This window comes from Panthera uncia, assembly GCF_023721935.1.
Source record: "Panthera uncia isolate 11264 chromosome B3 unlocalized genomic scaffold, Puncia_PCG_1.0 HiC_scaffold_1, whole genome shotgun sequence".
NCBI lineage: Eukaryota > Metazoa > Chordata > Mammalia > Carnivora > Felidae > Panthera > Panthera uncia.
Window position 1 is genome coordinate 31,592,529 of NW_026057582.1, and position 13,767 is coordinate 31,606,295.

A 13,767-nucleotide genomic window follows, 5' to 3' on the forward strand; every position below is an offset into this window, starting at 1 on the left:
TTTTTTTTATACTTCTGGCTAGTATATCCTCCTTGCAAGTATATCCTCCTCTACCCAGGCATTAAACCCAAACGTCTCAATACTAAGCCTTCTCTCTTCTTCCCACTTGGTATCACTCCTGAATATTCTTGTCCATGCCTAAGACTTTACCACCACCTCCACGTCAACAACTCCAGCCTTGATCGTGCATTTGAGCTCAGGCTACTATCAATTTTTATTGGAAGTCTCAGAGGTACCTCAAATTCAATATGTATGTAACTGAACTCATGGTTTCCCCCTCAAAACAGCTTTTTCCAGGGGTTCTAAATACCTAGGCATTTCCCTAATGTCTTGCCTCTCATCCCCCACTCTCTCGAATCCATCACCAGATTCTTTTTATATTAAATCCGTCTACTTCTCTCCAACTCCACTTTTAGTAGTCTTGTCTAAGCTACCATATTTTCTCCCCTGTATTACTGTAAAACTTCTTAGTCATCTACTTCAATCCACTCCCAATCCTTTCTTCTTACAGCAGTCAAAGTAATCTTATAAAATGCATGTTTGATCATATAAGCCCCCTGTTAAAGAGCCTTCAGTGACTTTTAAAGACTGAAGTCTTTAATAGGGCCAGGTCCTTGCAGAATCTAGCAGCTATCTAACTTCACCCTCACCTGATACCATGTCCCCATCCCACCTTCAGTCACACGGGCCTTCTAGGTTTCTCCACACACACAGCCTTTGCATGTGCTGTAACCTTTGCTTGGAGCACCTCCCTCCCCCAACCATCCACTTGGTCTCATTCACACCTACCTGTCCTTTAGATTACAGCTCTCTTCAATGTCTCTGATAGGATTCTCTTTAATGTCTCTGATAGGATTCCCTCTTTTAATCTCTCAATGCCATCATCATCATAGCTAATACTCAGTCATGTTTAATACAAATTGGACACTGATCTAAGGGCTCTACCAATAAGAATTTATTTATCATAACAACTCCATTGAATGCACGTGGAAACTGAGGCATCACATACTTTCATGTACCACAACTGTTATTTTCCTTACATGCAAAATGGAACAATAGTACTTTCTTCCCAGGGTGGTTGAGAAAATTAAATGAGTCTGTAAAAGACTCAGAACAGTGCCAGCCACATAATAAATGTCCAGTAGATGTTAGCAATTGTTATTGTTGTAATCTTACATTTACTGCCTGATTATCTGATTAGAGTCTGTTTCTGTCCTGTAAGTACTTTGAACATTGGTTCTTCTTTTTTGCTATTATATCCTTTATGCCTACCCAGGGCAGTGGCACACCGTGAATGTTCAATGAACATTTCTCGAATGAATGAATAATTAATTCATGTCCAACTGCACAGGATTGTTAGAAGGCTAAAAGAAATGTGCGTTAGGTACTTTTAAAAACTACATAGGGACATAGAGATGTTAAACATTTAAAGGGTAAACTGTGATGCTAATGTAAGCATGACCAGAATCTTAGGAGGAAAAAAAAAACCCAAACTAATATGGGTTAGATTTATCAGAGAAGGGATTCACAGATATATAGAATTTGGATGGATGAAGTGGACCTCAAGATACGTAAAGGATTGTCGAGAGTACGTGGAGGTATATAGGGAAGTAGTTGGTATGTGATGAACAGTAACAGGAAATCTAGTTACAGATTTGGCTGAGACATATCACAGAGGGACTTCACAGGCAGATAAAGGAGTCTGGACCTGGCATGAAAGAGAAAAGGGAGAGTCTTGAGCAGGAGCATTTCAGGAAGATTCCTTCATCCAACTACTAGTGAGCCAGGAACTCTTCTTCATGCTGTAGATTCAATGGTGACCCAAACAAACTTTGGATGGTGAAGGGATTTGACCAGGTGATTTCTGAGATCCCATAAGTTTTATCATTTTGTGATTTGAATAATAATTATCTTCCAGCAAACTCATCACCAGCTCCAACTTAAATGGGATCTGTAGTTAAGAACGTTAATTATGTTCATGTAGTTTATTCAGAAGGAAGGGGGAAACATTTCATAAACACACGCTGTTGTCAGTTCATTTTCCAGCAGCCTGTCTTTGATTACCACTGAATCCATAAAGGCAATTTAAATTTGACTTCTGTACCAGAGAATCTCCTTTTTTCTCCTTGGGCATACTTTACTTTGGGGAAGGGGAATTGCCCAATTTTATTTTCCAAATGGTATTTGAACACTAAAAATGCTCAGTAAACATTATAAATCCATGGGACCATCTCTGGAAAAGAAATCTTGGCTATATGACCACATACCTATTGCAATACACAATAACTATTTTTAACAGTTTCTCATACCACTCACTAGGGGCTATTCATATGGAAGCCTAAAATTAAAAATAATTAAAAATAAAAGTAAAAGCAGCTGGCTCATGATGATTTTGTCAAGGAAACTTCAAATATACAAAACGCAGATGGTTAGTATAGAATATCACAGAAAATGTCACTGAATAATCCTGGCCATTGAGAATTTCTGTGCACTTTCACTCCATAAAGTTTATTTCAAACTAGACTTCATTCACCATAAAGAATTATGCACGGCAAACTTGAACCAAACATCTGGAAAGTAAGTTGGAATATGATTTGAAAATTCTAATAACAAGTAATATTCTAACTTTACTGAATTCAATTACTACACAGCCTGGGAATTCATTTCAAGACCTGTGAAAAATCCCCCCTTTAAAAAAAGAATTAGAAATCAATGAACAGAAGGAAATTTGGGAAATTTGCAAATATGTGGAAAATAAACACTCTCAAATAACCAGTGTGTCATGGAGGAAATTATAAGGGAAATTAGCAAACACCTTAAGATGAATGAAAATAGACAACATACAAAAATGTACAGGATGCAGTTAAAATAGTGCTTAAAGAGAAATGAAAGAAATAGGGGTGCCTGGGTGGCTCAGTCGGTTGAACATCCGACTTCGGCTCAGGTCATGATCTCTGCATCAGACTCTGTGCTGACAGCTCAGAGCATGGAGCCTGCTTTGGATTCTGTGTCTCCCTCTCTCTCTGCCCCTCCCCTGCTCGCACCCTGTCTGTCTCTCTGTCCCTCAAAAATAAATATTAAAAAAAAAAGAGAAATGAAAAGCTGTAAACATCTATATCAAAAAGATCTCAAATATGTAACAGGCTTCCAACTTAAAAAATTAGAAAAAGACTAAACCCAAAGCAAGCAGAAGGAAGTAAATTATAAAGACCACAGAAAAAATAAATGAAAAAGAGAAGAAAAACAATAAACAAAACCAAATGTTGGTGCTTTGAAAATATCAACAAAATTGACAAGTCTTTATCTAGACCAAGAAAAAAAAAAGAGATGGAAAATCCAAATTACTAGAATTAAGAATGAAAGAGCTGATATTACTACCAACAGAAAGAAAAAAATTATAAGGGAGTATTATCAAAATGCCAACAACTTGAATAACCTAGGTGAATTCCTTGAAGCACACAAACTACCAAAACTGAATCAAAAAGAAACAGAACATCTGAATAAAACTGTAACACGTGAAGACATTAAAGCAGTAATCAAAACCTTCCCACAAAGAAAAGCCTAGGTGAGGTGATGTCCCTAGTAAATTCTACCAAAAGTTTATTTAAAAAAAAAAAAAAAAAAAGCTTTATCTTCTTTTTTTTTTTTTTTAAGTAAACTCTACCCCCCAACGTGGGCTTAAACTCATGACCCTGAGAGCAAGAGTCCCATGCTCTACTGACTAAGCTGGCCAGGTGCACCACTACTAAATGTTTCAAAAAGGTTAATGCTAACCCTTCACAGACTCTTCCCACAAATAGAGAATGGACTTCCTGGCTCCTTTTATGAGGCCCTGATCCCAAACCAGACAAAGATATCCTAAGAAAACCAAAGACCAGGGCCACCTGGGTGGCTTTGTAGGTTAAGTGTCCAACTTTTGATTTTGGCTCAGGTCATGATGTCACAGTTGTGAGATCAAGCCCGCTGCTATCACTGTGGCCACTAAGGGCTCTGAGCTGGGCCTGGAACCAGCTTAATATTCTCTTGGGGTGCCTGCCTGGGTGGCTCAGCTGACTCCGGCTCAGGTCATGATCTCATGGCTTGTGAGTTCAAGCCCCACGTCAGGCTCTGTGCTGACAGCTCAGAGCCTGGAGCCTACTTCAGATTCTATGTCTCCCTCTCTCTCTGCCCCTCCCCTGCTCCTGCACTCTCTCTCTCTCTCAAAAATAAATAAAAACATTAAAAACATTAAAAAAAAAAGATTCTCTCTCTCCTACTCCCTCTGCCCTTCCCCCAGCTTGCTAGCACACACACCCTTTATCTTTAAAAAAAAAAAAAAAATACTAGCAAGGTGAATCCAGCAATGAATATAAAGGATTAAATATGATGACCAAATAGGGAATGGAAGATTGGTTTAACAAAATCAATCAACATAATGTAGCAAAGGACAAAACCATATGATCATCTCAATGAACAAAGAAAAAGCATTTGACAAAATCTAACACCCTTTCATGACAAAAAAACATTCTACAATTTGGAATAAAAAGGAACTCCTGCAACCTGATAAGGGAATCACGTGATACCTACAGCTAACATAGTATTATTTGGGGGTGACTAAAAGATGAAATCTTTCGCCCTAATATCAGGAGTAAGACAAGATGTCCGTTATTACTACTTCTATTCAACATTGTATAGAGGTTCTGGCCAAGTCAGTTGGGTAAGAAAAAGAAATAAAAGGCATCTGGATTTCTAGGAGTCTATAAGATGATCTTGTATATAAAAAATTTGAGAAACATACACAAAACTTTAGAGCTAATAAATTGGTTAAGCAGGTTTGAATGATACAAGGTCAATATATAAAAACCTATTGCATTTCTAATATTTTTTTACATTTTTATTTATTTTTGAGAGAGAGAGAGAGAGAGAGACAGCACACATGTGGGGGAGGGGCAAAGAGAGAAGGAGACACAGAATTCAAAACAGGCTCTAGTCTCTGAGCTGTCAGCACAGAGCCCCACCTGGGGCTCAGGCTCACAAACCATGAGATCATGACCTGAACCGAAGTCAGACGCTTAACCGACTGAGCCACCCAGGCATCCCTTGCATTTCTGTACACTAGCAATTTGATGAGGCAAGAACAGTCTTTTTAGAAAAATGGTGGTAGGACAACTGGATGTTCGCATGCCAAAGAACAAACGTAGACCCTGACCTCACACTGTATGAACAAAAATGAACTTAAAATGGATCATAGACTTAAATGCAAGAACAAAAACTATAAAACAATATCCTCTGATTCTATACATCTTGTTGGAAGAATTTGTATTTAAATAGATTTTTTTTTCAAAATGAAAATTGACTGCTGTCTATTTGAAATGACCAATAAATAACATCCTTTAAAATTTGAAAGTCAAATTATATGTATAGTTAAGACGTTGATCTTTGTCTGAGTTAATATCTCTTATCTATGAGTAGCAGTTTATCTTACTTTAGAGTTGAGAATGTTTTTTAAATGGTTACTTATTTAGAGAGAGCATGCATGTACGTGCGTGTGAATGGCTGGGGGCGGGGGTAGCTGAAGGAGAGAGAGAGAGAGCAAGAGAGAGTGAGAGAGAATACCAAGCAGGCTCCACTCTCAGTGCAGAGCCCGGCCCTGGGCTTGATCTCAGGAACCATGAGATCATGACCTGAGCCAAAATCAAGAGTTGGACGCTTAACCAACTGAGCCACCCTGATGCCCCTAGAATTAAAAATGTTTTAAGTGAAACATTTCTGAGGATGGTAGATTCCATATGTAGCTCTTAATATGCTAAAATTTAGTAAACGTGTGAGAAGGGTCTTAGTATTTTCTTAGTTGTTTTTTTTAACAATTTCTTTTTTAAAATTTTTTTACATAATCTCTACACCCAATGTGGGGCTTGAACTTAACCCCAAGATCAAGAGTTGTATGTTCCACTCATTGAGCCATCCAGATTACCCCTAAACAATTTCTAATGTTTGAGCATTTCCTTAGCATCTAGTCAGTTTTTCAAGATTCTTTACTCCTCCTTCAGTGATAATCACGACCAAACAAAATAGAAATCAAAGAACAAATGAATTTCTGGGAACTCTATGTTTGATCAATATTCAACCCATGGTGGATGGAGCAAAGGGTAAGGGTTCCCATGTTAAGTAATTCCCATATCTAGATTTTTTCAGAATGAATTTTCAAAACAGCATTTTTCTAGAATGAAATTCAAAACAGTGTCAATATACAGGCGGTTCTGAGCCTAGGTAAGAAAAATAAGAATTTTTCACTCTTCTTCCTTTTTCACTGCGTATTCTATGCAGTGGTTAGATTATTCAAAAGTCCAATTTCATTTGCTATTTTTGAGCTAAGTACACTGGACTTTTCACAATGAATGCCTATATCAGAAAGGGCAAGCTCATATGGTCACTGTAGTTGATTAAATGTTATATAGTTACGTACGATATTATTAGTTTGCAATAAATGACACAAGAGACTATGTTAAATTCTTAATAAAAGCAAATAGATATCGTGGGGCTTGATCTTTTGAAGCTGGGCTGTATTATAGGTAGAACTGCCACATTTAACAAAAGATACAGGATGCTCCAATTCTATTTGAATTTCAGATAAACAATGAATAATTTAGTATAAGTGTATCCTAAAAATTGCATAGGAAAAACATATGCTAAGAAAATATTCATTGTTTATCTGAATTCATACTGAACTGGGCATCCTGCATTTTATCTGGCAACCCCAATTATGGGAAAAGAGGGAGAGAGATTTTATGCATTCTCCTTACAAAAGGCTGCCCAGACTAGCAGTAGGAAATAAACAGACTGAGTGGTCCTACATTTCTGTCCTGGTTGGTCACTGAACAGTTAAGGAAGTTTCTAGCAAAGTCCTAGAATTGGGCTGGCTTGTGATCAGATTCTGGTCTATTTTTAGGCTGTGGTAAATGGGACAGTTATTCCAGGGATTGGGGAAAAGCAAGTCACATTTAAAGTTGTGGAGAGGAGATATATGCCTAAGAGGGGAGAGGAGAGTGTGTCATATATCGCCACAGTAAAGGCCACTTCAACCACATCATTACTGTGTCCATCTTCTCCATCCCAAGCAAATAAGGTAGGTATAAGTGATGTCTCATTAATCTGGAAGGTGCCAGATGACTCCTGCTTTTGAAACTGTGGATTGAGTATGCCAGGCAAAGGAACAGTGAGATGGGAAACTGGCCTTGAAATCATCTCCACTGCAATGAAGCATAGATATCTTAAACTCAATCCTTCCAAAACTGAAGTCATTACCTTCCCCTCCAGATTCTTCCTCACTCCCTAAGTTCATTCAAATATCCAACAAATATTCAAGTGGCCCCTAAGTGCCAGCCCGTGCTGGCTCTGGACACACACGGGTAAGCAGACAGACATGGTTCCTGCTCTCAGCTTACAGCAGAGTTGGGGATGCTCTGCTAAAATCACACAAATACGTGTTTAATTACGTTATGATATTGCTATGAAGAAAAGATATTGGGTGCTAAAACATCATTAATCAAGTTGGTATACATACTGTTACTGATCTTTATGGGGCTACTATAATGCATAAACACTATGAAGCATCCGGAGAACAAAACTTTTTAAAACAGAAAGCACTACACATTGTCCTGTTTAGGAAAATCATATTCCATTAGAACCATGATTTCTGAGATTTGGTGAATTTCTAAGTTCAGCAACATTTGTTAAAACGTTGACCTTTAACTTACTCGCATATTTGTTATTGGTATAATTACTTATTGCAAAAAATAGAAGTAGGTGATTTTGCTTGATGGGGTGTCGGTCCACCTTTCATGGCTGCGTGCGCTCAACTGCCCATGCGCTATCTCTGATACAGAGGATGGAATTCCTGCTAAATTGGAAGGGCGAAAAGGACACCTGCCTATTTTAGTAGCTCACCATGGTTTATTTTAACGACAGGGGATAGGTTCTAGGAAAAGTACAATACACTGACAGGGGGATTTTACTGTATCTGGTAGAATTCCAAAGCACTTAACACTCAGTCTCCTCACTGGGGTCAACGCGCGGAGGGAGGCTCCCCACCTGCTGAAGTGCAGCTACTTCTGGCCTGGAACGTAGCTGCAGGTTAACAGCTGTACAGCCTCAGAGCTCTACGCTCAAGACCTTGAAGAGGAGCTCACTGCACCCAATTAAATAACGGATGTTGCTATTTTCGAATAATGCTTCTTGCATCTTGCGAATGTACCTGGAACTCATGGACAGTACTTTGTGTCTCAGAGCTTCTCAACTCAGTTTGGGCAATTTTCGCCCCATGTATTAGGACCCGCCCCCCTTTCCCATATACCGCTCTATTATTATCTATTATTATATCTACCAGACCGATAGCCTTTTTACTGAATGGCTGAGGGAAGGGAGAACTGCACTGGGGTGGAGGTGGGGGTGGGCAGTGTTAAAAATTTACTTGGTGGGGGAGGGACGGGTGCGCTCACAAAACCCCCAAGCGGCCTTACCCCAAGTGTCCAGTCCTAACTCCTGGTTCCCTTCCCTTGGACAGGGTTCGGGCGGCCCCAGGATGAGACGAACCGAGGGAGGGCGACCAGAGCCCGTCTGCCACTCCGGGCTGCATTTTCCCCACCGGAAAAAAAGAGCGGGCAGCCGACCTCGTCCCGGAGCCGGGCCCGCCGGCGGCGAAGGAGTGCCGGCCACCAGGGGAGGAAGGCGAGCCCGCAGCCCCGCGGCCGCTCCGTTTGTTACGCGCCCTCAACTTCACAGAGTGCGGCCGCTCAGGGGGCGCAGCGCGGGGAGGAGCTGGGGCGGGAAAGCCGCGCCGCCGCCCGCGGTCTCCAGGCCAGCCCCCCGCGTTCTTCCGGCCAGCAGCCCGCGGCGGGGGAGGGGCAGCCGCCACTCGCGTTCTCCCGGCACCGGCCGCCGGCGGAAGGGCCGCGCGGCGCGGAAGCGCGGCCGCAGCTGAGGATCAGCTGCTGGAGGAGGCGGAGAAGGAGAGGGAGGAGCCTAGGGGGGGAAAGGGAGGGAGGGGACCCTCTGGAAGCCGCGAACGCCACCGAGTGTCTGCACACCTCGCTCCGTCTGCCATGGCTGGTTAAAGAACCATCCGGATCGCAGCGCGGGGGGAGGGCTGGGTGGGGGGAGAGCGGCGGCCGCGCGTGAGGCCGAGGGAGGGGCGGCGGCGCGAGCGGCGGCGGCGGCGGTTCCAGCATGAAGAGGAGAGCTGGCCTGGGGGGCAGCATGAGGTCAGTGGTGGGCTTCTTGTCCCAGCGGGGCTTGCATGGGGACCCCCTGCTCACTCAGGACTTTCAGAGGAGACGCCTGCGGGGCTGCAGAAACCTCTACAAGAAGGACCTCCTCGGCCACTTCGGCTGTGTCAATGCCATTGAATTCTCCAACAATGGAGGCCAGTGGCTGGTCTCAGGTAAATCAACCCCCTTCCCCGCCCCGCGCCTCCCGGCCCCTCTCCACCCTCCCCTTTCGCTCTCCCTCGCTACCCTCCTTCTGCCCTCCGTCCCCACCCCCTCCCTCCTCAACCCCCCTTCTGCGGTGGGAAGGTTTGGTGTCAAATTCAAACCCTTGCAGGGGGAGGGTGGGGAGGGAGAGGATGTCTTCTGTAAAAAAGACCTAAAATGGTTGACAGGTCCTTAATTCGCTTTATCCCAAGTGTAAAGTGGTCTCTCCTGATGACTGCCCTGGAAGCGTGGGTCGGGGAGGGGGCGAGACTACCGCCTGACAAAGTTTGATGGGAAACTCTTCCTCGGTGTACTTTAAAAGGTGCGGGGGGCATTTTGGGGATTCGGAGGGGGAGGAGGCCGAGGCGCGCCGGAGGCCAGGGGGAGCTCGAGTCCCTGGCGCCGGCGTCCGGGAGAAGGGGCCTGGGGGCCAGGGGGCCGGGCGATGACAGGGCTGGCCGCCCAGGGGTCGCGGGCCGCGACTCGGGGGCTGGCTGGGTGAGCGAGGAGAGGAGCCGGGCGGGCGGGTGGCTGTTGGCCGCCCCCTCGACGCCCTGAGGGGCCCGGCCCCATCTCCCTCCGCTGTGGTGGCCTCTTCCGCGTCGTGTTTTTCTTATGGTGTGGGCAGTGCCAAGGACTCTGGAGGCTGAGGGGCACCCGTCTGAACTTGAATGCGCAACTTGTGAGGCTGGGGGTGGTGGGTGGGCGACCCTGGGAGACTTGTTGGCTGCAGCCCCACGCCCGCACCCCCTTTGCCCGCGGCTACCGTTGCAGGTGGTCTCCGCACCTCCTCCCTCCCGCCCAGCTGGGCTGGGCTGCGCTGCCCCCGGGCTCCCCCTCCGGTGTGGGGAAAGTGGCGAAATCGAGGCCGGGGCTCCGGCCGGGCGGTGTAGGCCTCGCTCTCCCGGGGCTCCTAGCGACAGGCAGCTGAATCGATAGCCTATTGCTCCCGGGGAGGCCCGGGCCGGGCGGGCCGCGGCGACAGCTGCCCCGGGGGAGGTGCGCCTGCTGCCCGCGGGGGAGTTCGCCGCCGCCGCCCTCCTCCGGGGGGTCTCGGGGCCTAGGCGGGCGAGTGGGGATGGGTCCGCTGCGGGGGGCGGGGGGGGCCTCCCCGAAAACGGGCGAAGACGGCGGATCTGGCGTTCCGCTCGCCTTCTCCCCTACTCCGTCCCTTTTCCTGCATTGAGAGGGAGGAAGCGGGAGCCCCGCGCTGGACGTGGCGCTTCGCTTCACCCAGGCCGGTCCCCGAATGGTTTTCTAATTTACGTCAGTGGGCAGCTGGCCAGAAACTTCTGGGATCATAGCAAAGCATCCGTCGTCTTCGCGAGTAACAGTCGGAAGTGACACAGGCGTGCAGTCCAATTTAGGGGTAGCAGAGAGAAGACTCGTGTGATCATTTTCGCGATAAACCTTCTGGGGTTTCTCCAGAACTGACTTGACTTTTCCACCCCAGATCGTTTTCTCTTTGACTAGGTAGAGTTTAACCTTAGATCATCCCTTGAAGAAACCTGATATTCCACTTCAAGGCATACCCCAAACAAAAGCTTCCTTCCCCGATACTGCCAAAAATTCCAAGGGCAAAAGTGGGGAAGATCTCTAAAGAGCTCACAGGGTTGGTTTTTTTTTTCCTCCTGTATTCGTTATATTCTAGTCCCCTTTCCAGACTGATGTTTTCCAACAGACATGTTCCCAGACACAAGTAAACTCTCCCTCCTGGGTGAGGGAATTTTGGGGGTACTCTTTTATAGGCCCAACTAATCATGGTAATTAAGTCGTGAGTACAGTCCTACGTTGCCCAGCTTAACACTGTTAAAAAATAAGATTTATTAAGATATAATTCACATGCTATCAATTCACACATTTTAACACTTTTTTAAAAACACCAAAATGTTGCCTCCATTCTCAAGGAGTTATCCTTGTGCAGGACCTTCCCCTATGTCTTAAATGAACCCTATTTTCTCTAGTCTTGGCCAGTTTGTTTCCCTTATCTTAATTTTAGTATGTAGAAGAGGAGAGTCCTTCCCACAGAGCAGGCTATGGCAAACCTCCTAGTTTAGGCATTTATTTCCTTATTTTTCTAGGCCTGAGTTGCCCATCTCCATCAGTGCTTTCTGGGTTTCAGTCTTCTTTGCCCCTTACTCCTCCTCCTTCCCCTCACACTTCCTCTAGCTCAGTCCTTCCTGTTTCCTTTTTATCTGCTCTTGTCCTCCTTCCTAGTCCTTGCAGCAGGCTCCCCACTACCCACCCCCCTCCAAGTTTAGCTCTGATACACTTAGCTTTCCTTATTTATTTCCTAAACATAGAGTTTTGGTTAAAAGCCTTTTTAGCTATTCACCTTCCATTATCAGTACAATTTATGCTAACAGAAAATTCCTCCTGTTTGCTTCAGATTAGGAAGCCCCCCTCTGGGAGTCATAAATACACCTTAACTTGTTAAAGCTAATTAAATATTGTTCTGGGAAGTCCTTCAATAATCTTCGATTTAAAACTATTTAAAGTGTCATGTTTACATTTTCTCTTATCTATCATGTCCTTCAGTTAACACCTGAGGGGAGGGGCTCTTAGTGTTTTTGAGGCTAATGCTATCTATCCCTAATGTTTCACAATAATGTGGTAGGTAGGAGGCCAGACTTTGGGATGGTAATGAGATTACCTTTATGCATTTTGTCCTTGTTCTTGTATCTTGGATTGGTTAAAGCCTTTAGAAAGTGGTGATTAAAATGATAGTGTATTCATAGTTTGTTCACTGTTTTCATTTCCTAATTGTTTGGGCAGGCTCATGTTTCTTGTAACTGACACATACTGTTTGGTAGAATTAACTTAGATCTAGGGTAAACATATTTGTATGATTCCTATGGCCTTATAAAATGCTATTTGTTAAGGATACATTCATTGCTATTTTGTTCCTACAGCTAGCCCTTTTTCCAGGGCACAATGATGCCAGCAGATATTAAGAGTAAACCAGAGAATATCAGGAAGGAGAAAAGATGGTCTGTTGGGAAGTGTGACTGTGACAGCAACAAGTGGGAGGATGGTTTTTTGCTGTTTTAGAACATTAAAGTACTTTTCACCTAAAAAGTAGTTTTCTTTGTTGTTGATCAGAGAAAGGCGTGAACTGTGATATCATGTAAGGCAGTGTAGTGTAGCATACACATGGTTGAAATCACTGCTGTGTCACTTAATGTGTGACCTAAGCCTCTCTGAGTCTGTTTCCTGGTGTATGCAGTGGGAATACCAGCATTTACCTGAAGGGCTTTTGTGAGAACTATATTAGGTAAAGTTTAGTTGGGTGCTAAACAGAGTGCCAGGCCTCTCAGAGAAAATGTGAGTTTGTTTTCTTTCTGTTTTGGATTTAGGAACTTTTGGTATCGTTATTAGCTGACACTTGTTCTTAGACTATTGTTAATGGACATGTGCAAATGGGGCAGACGGGATAGTGCTGTGACTTTGGTATGGAATGAGAAGGCACAGTGTATGTTGAAGTGCTACTTCTAAGAGATCCTACCAACATCAAGGAAGTTATGCTGAAACACATATTTAGGGGGTATCCTGCCTGGGTTTACCCTTTAAGTCTTTGGTTGCATCTAATAATATTATTTTCCCTGAATTGATATTTAAGGCATTGGAAGCTTTAGAACTAGCAGATTAATAGCCCATTAGTATGAAGTTTTGAGTTTCAGTGAGAGATTATGATCTCTTTCTTAACGCTTATGAGTAAATACATGTTGGAAAAGCGCCTTCAGAAGCTTTTCAAATAGCATCAGCAACTGTACTGTTTCGAAGTGTTCAGTAGGAATTGTGAATGGAAAGGCATTTAATTATATTTACTTGGTCATAATATTTATAACTGAGATAACTGTTTAGTCCTATTTCATTTCACATAGGTCTCTGATTTTATTATCATAGGTTAGGTAGAGATGAATAGCATGAATTATGGAATCAGGCTGCCTGGGGATGAATATCAATTCAACTACTTGCTAACCTTTGATAAGTCACTTAGTCTGTTTCCTCAGCTATACAGTAAGGGCAGTAATACCCCACAGGGTTGTGGTGAGGATTAAATGAAATAACACTTGTAAAGTTCTTAGCACAGAGGCCTAGCCCATGCTTTTGGTCTGGTTGCCACTGCTGCAACTCACAAAAAGCTTGAACCTCACAAAAAGCTTTTGGGAGATTGACACTTTCAGTATCTAACATTTATTGCACAAAGCACTGTACAATGTGAAAAATTGAGAAAGATCTCAATGAGATGCACTGTTAAAAATGCTATGTAAAGAAGCTTAACCCCAGTATTGTCATCAAAGCGTGTTTTTAAGCA

At 43.8% G+C, this 13,767-nt stretch overlaps 2 protein-coding genes across 8 annotated transcripts in view; one reads left to right on the forward strand and one right to left on the reverse strand.

Annotated features, from left to right (window-relative positions):
* EXD2 (exonuclease 3'-5' domain containing 2) overlaps positions 1-8,673 on the reverse strand; it is a 96,455-nt gene extending 87,782 nt beyond the window's left edge. For all 3 annotated transcript variants that reach the window (XM_049612597.1, XM_049612596.1, XM_049612594.1), the window contains exon 1: positions 8,499-8,673. The gene's annotated coding sequence lies outside the window, so the exon portion shown is untranslated. The remainder of the gene's footprint in view (positions 1-8,498) is intronic.
* Positions 8,674-8,806: 133 nt separating this feature from the next.
* DCAF5 (DDB1 and CUL4 associated factor 5) overlaps positions 8,807-13,767 on the forward strand; it is a 103,848-nt gene continuing 98,887 nt past the window's right edge. For 3 of the 5 annotated variants that reach the window (XM_049612583.1, XM_049612584.1, XM_049612587.1), the window contains exon 1: positions 8,807-9,418. In XM_049612583.1, the coding sequence (XP_049468540.1) occupies positions 9,205-9,418 (214 nt within the window). In that variant the 5' untranslated portion in view covers positions 8,807-9,204. Of the gene's footprint in view, positions 9,419-9,454; positions 9,772-13,767 lie in introns of those variants that run through there. The other 2 variants (XM_049612585.1, XM_049612586.1) reach the window with 2 other exon arrangements.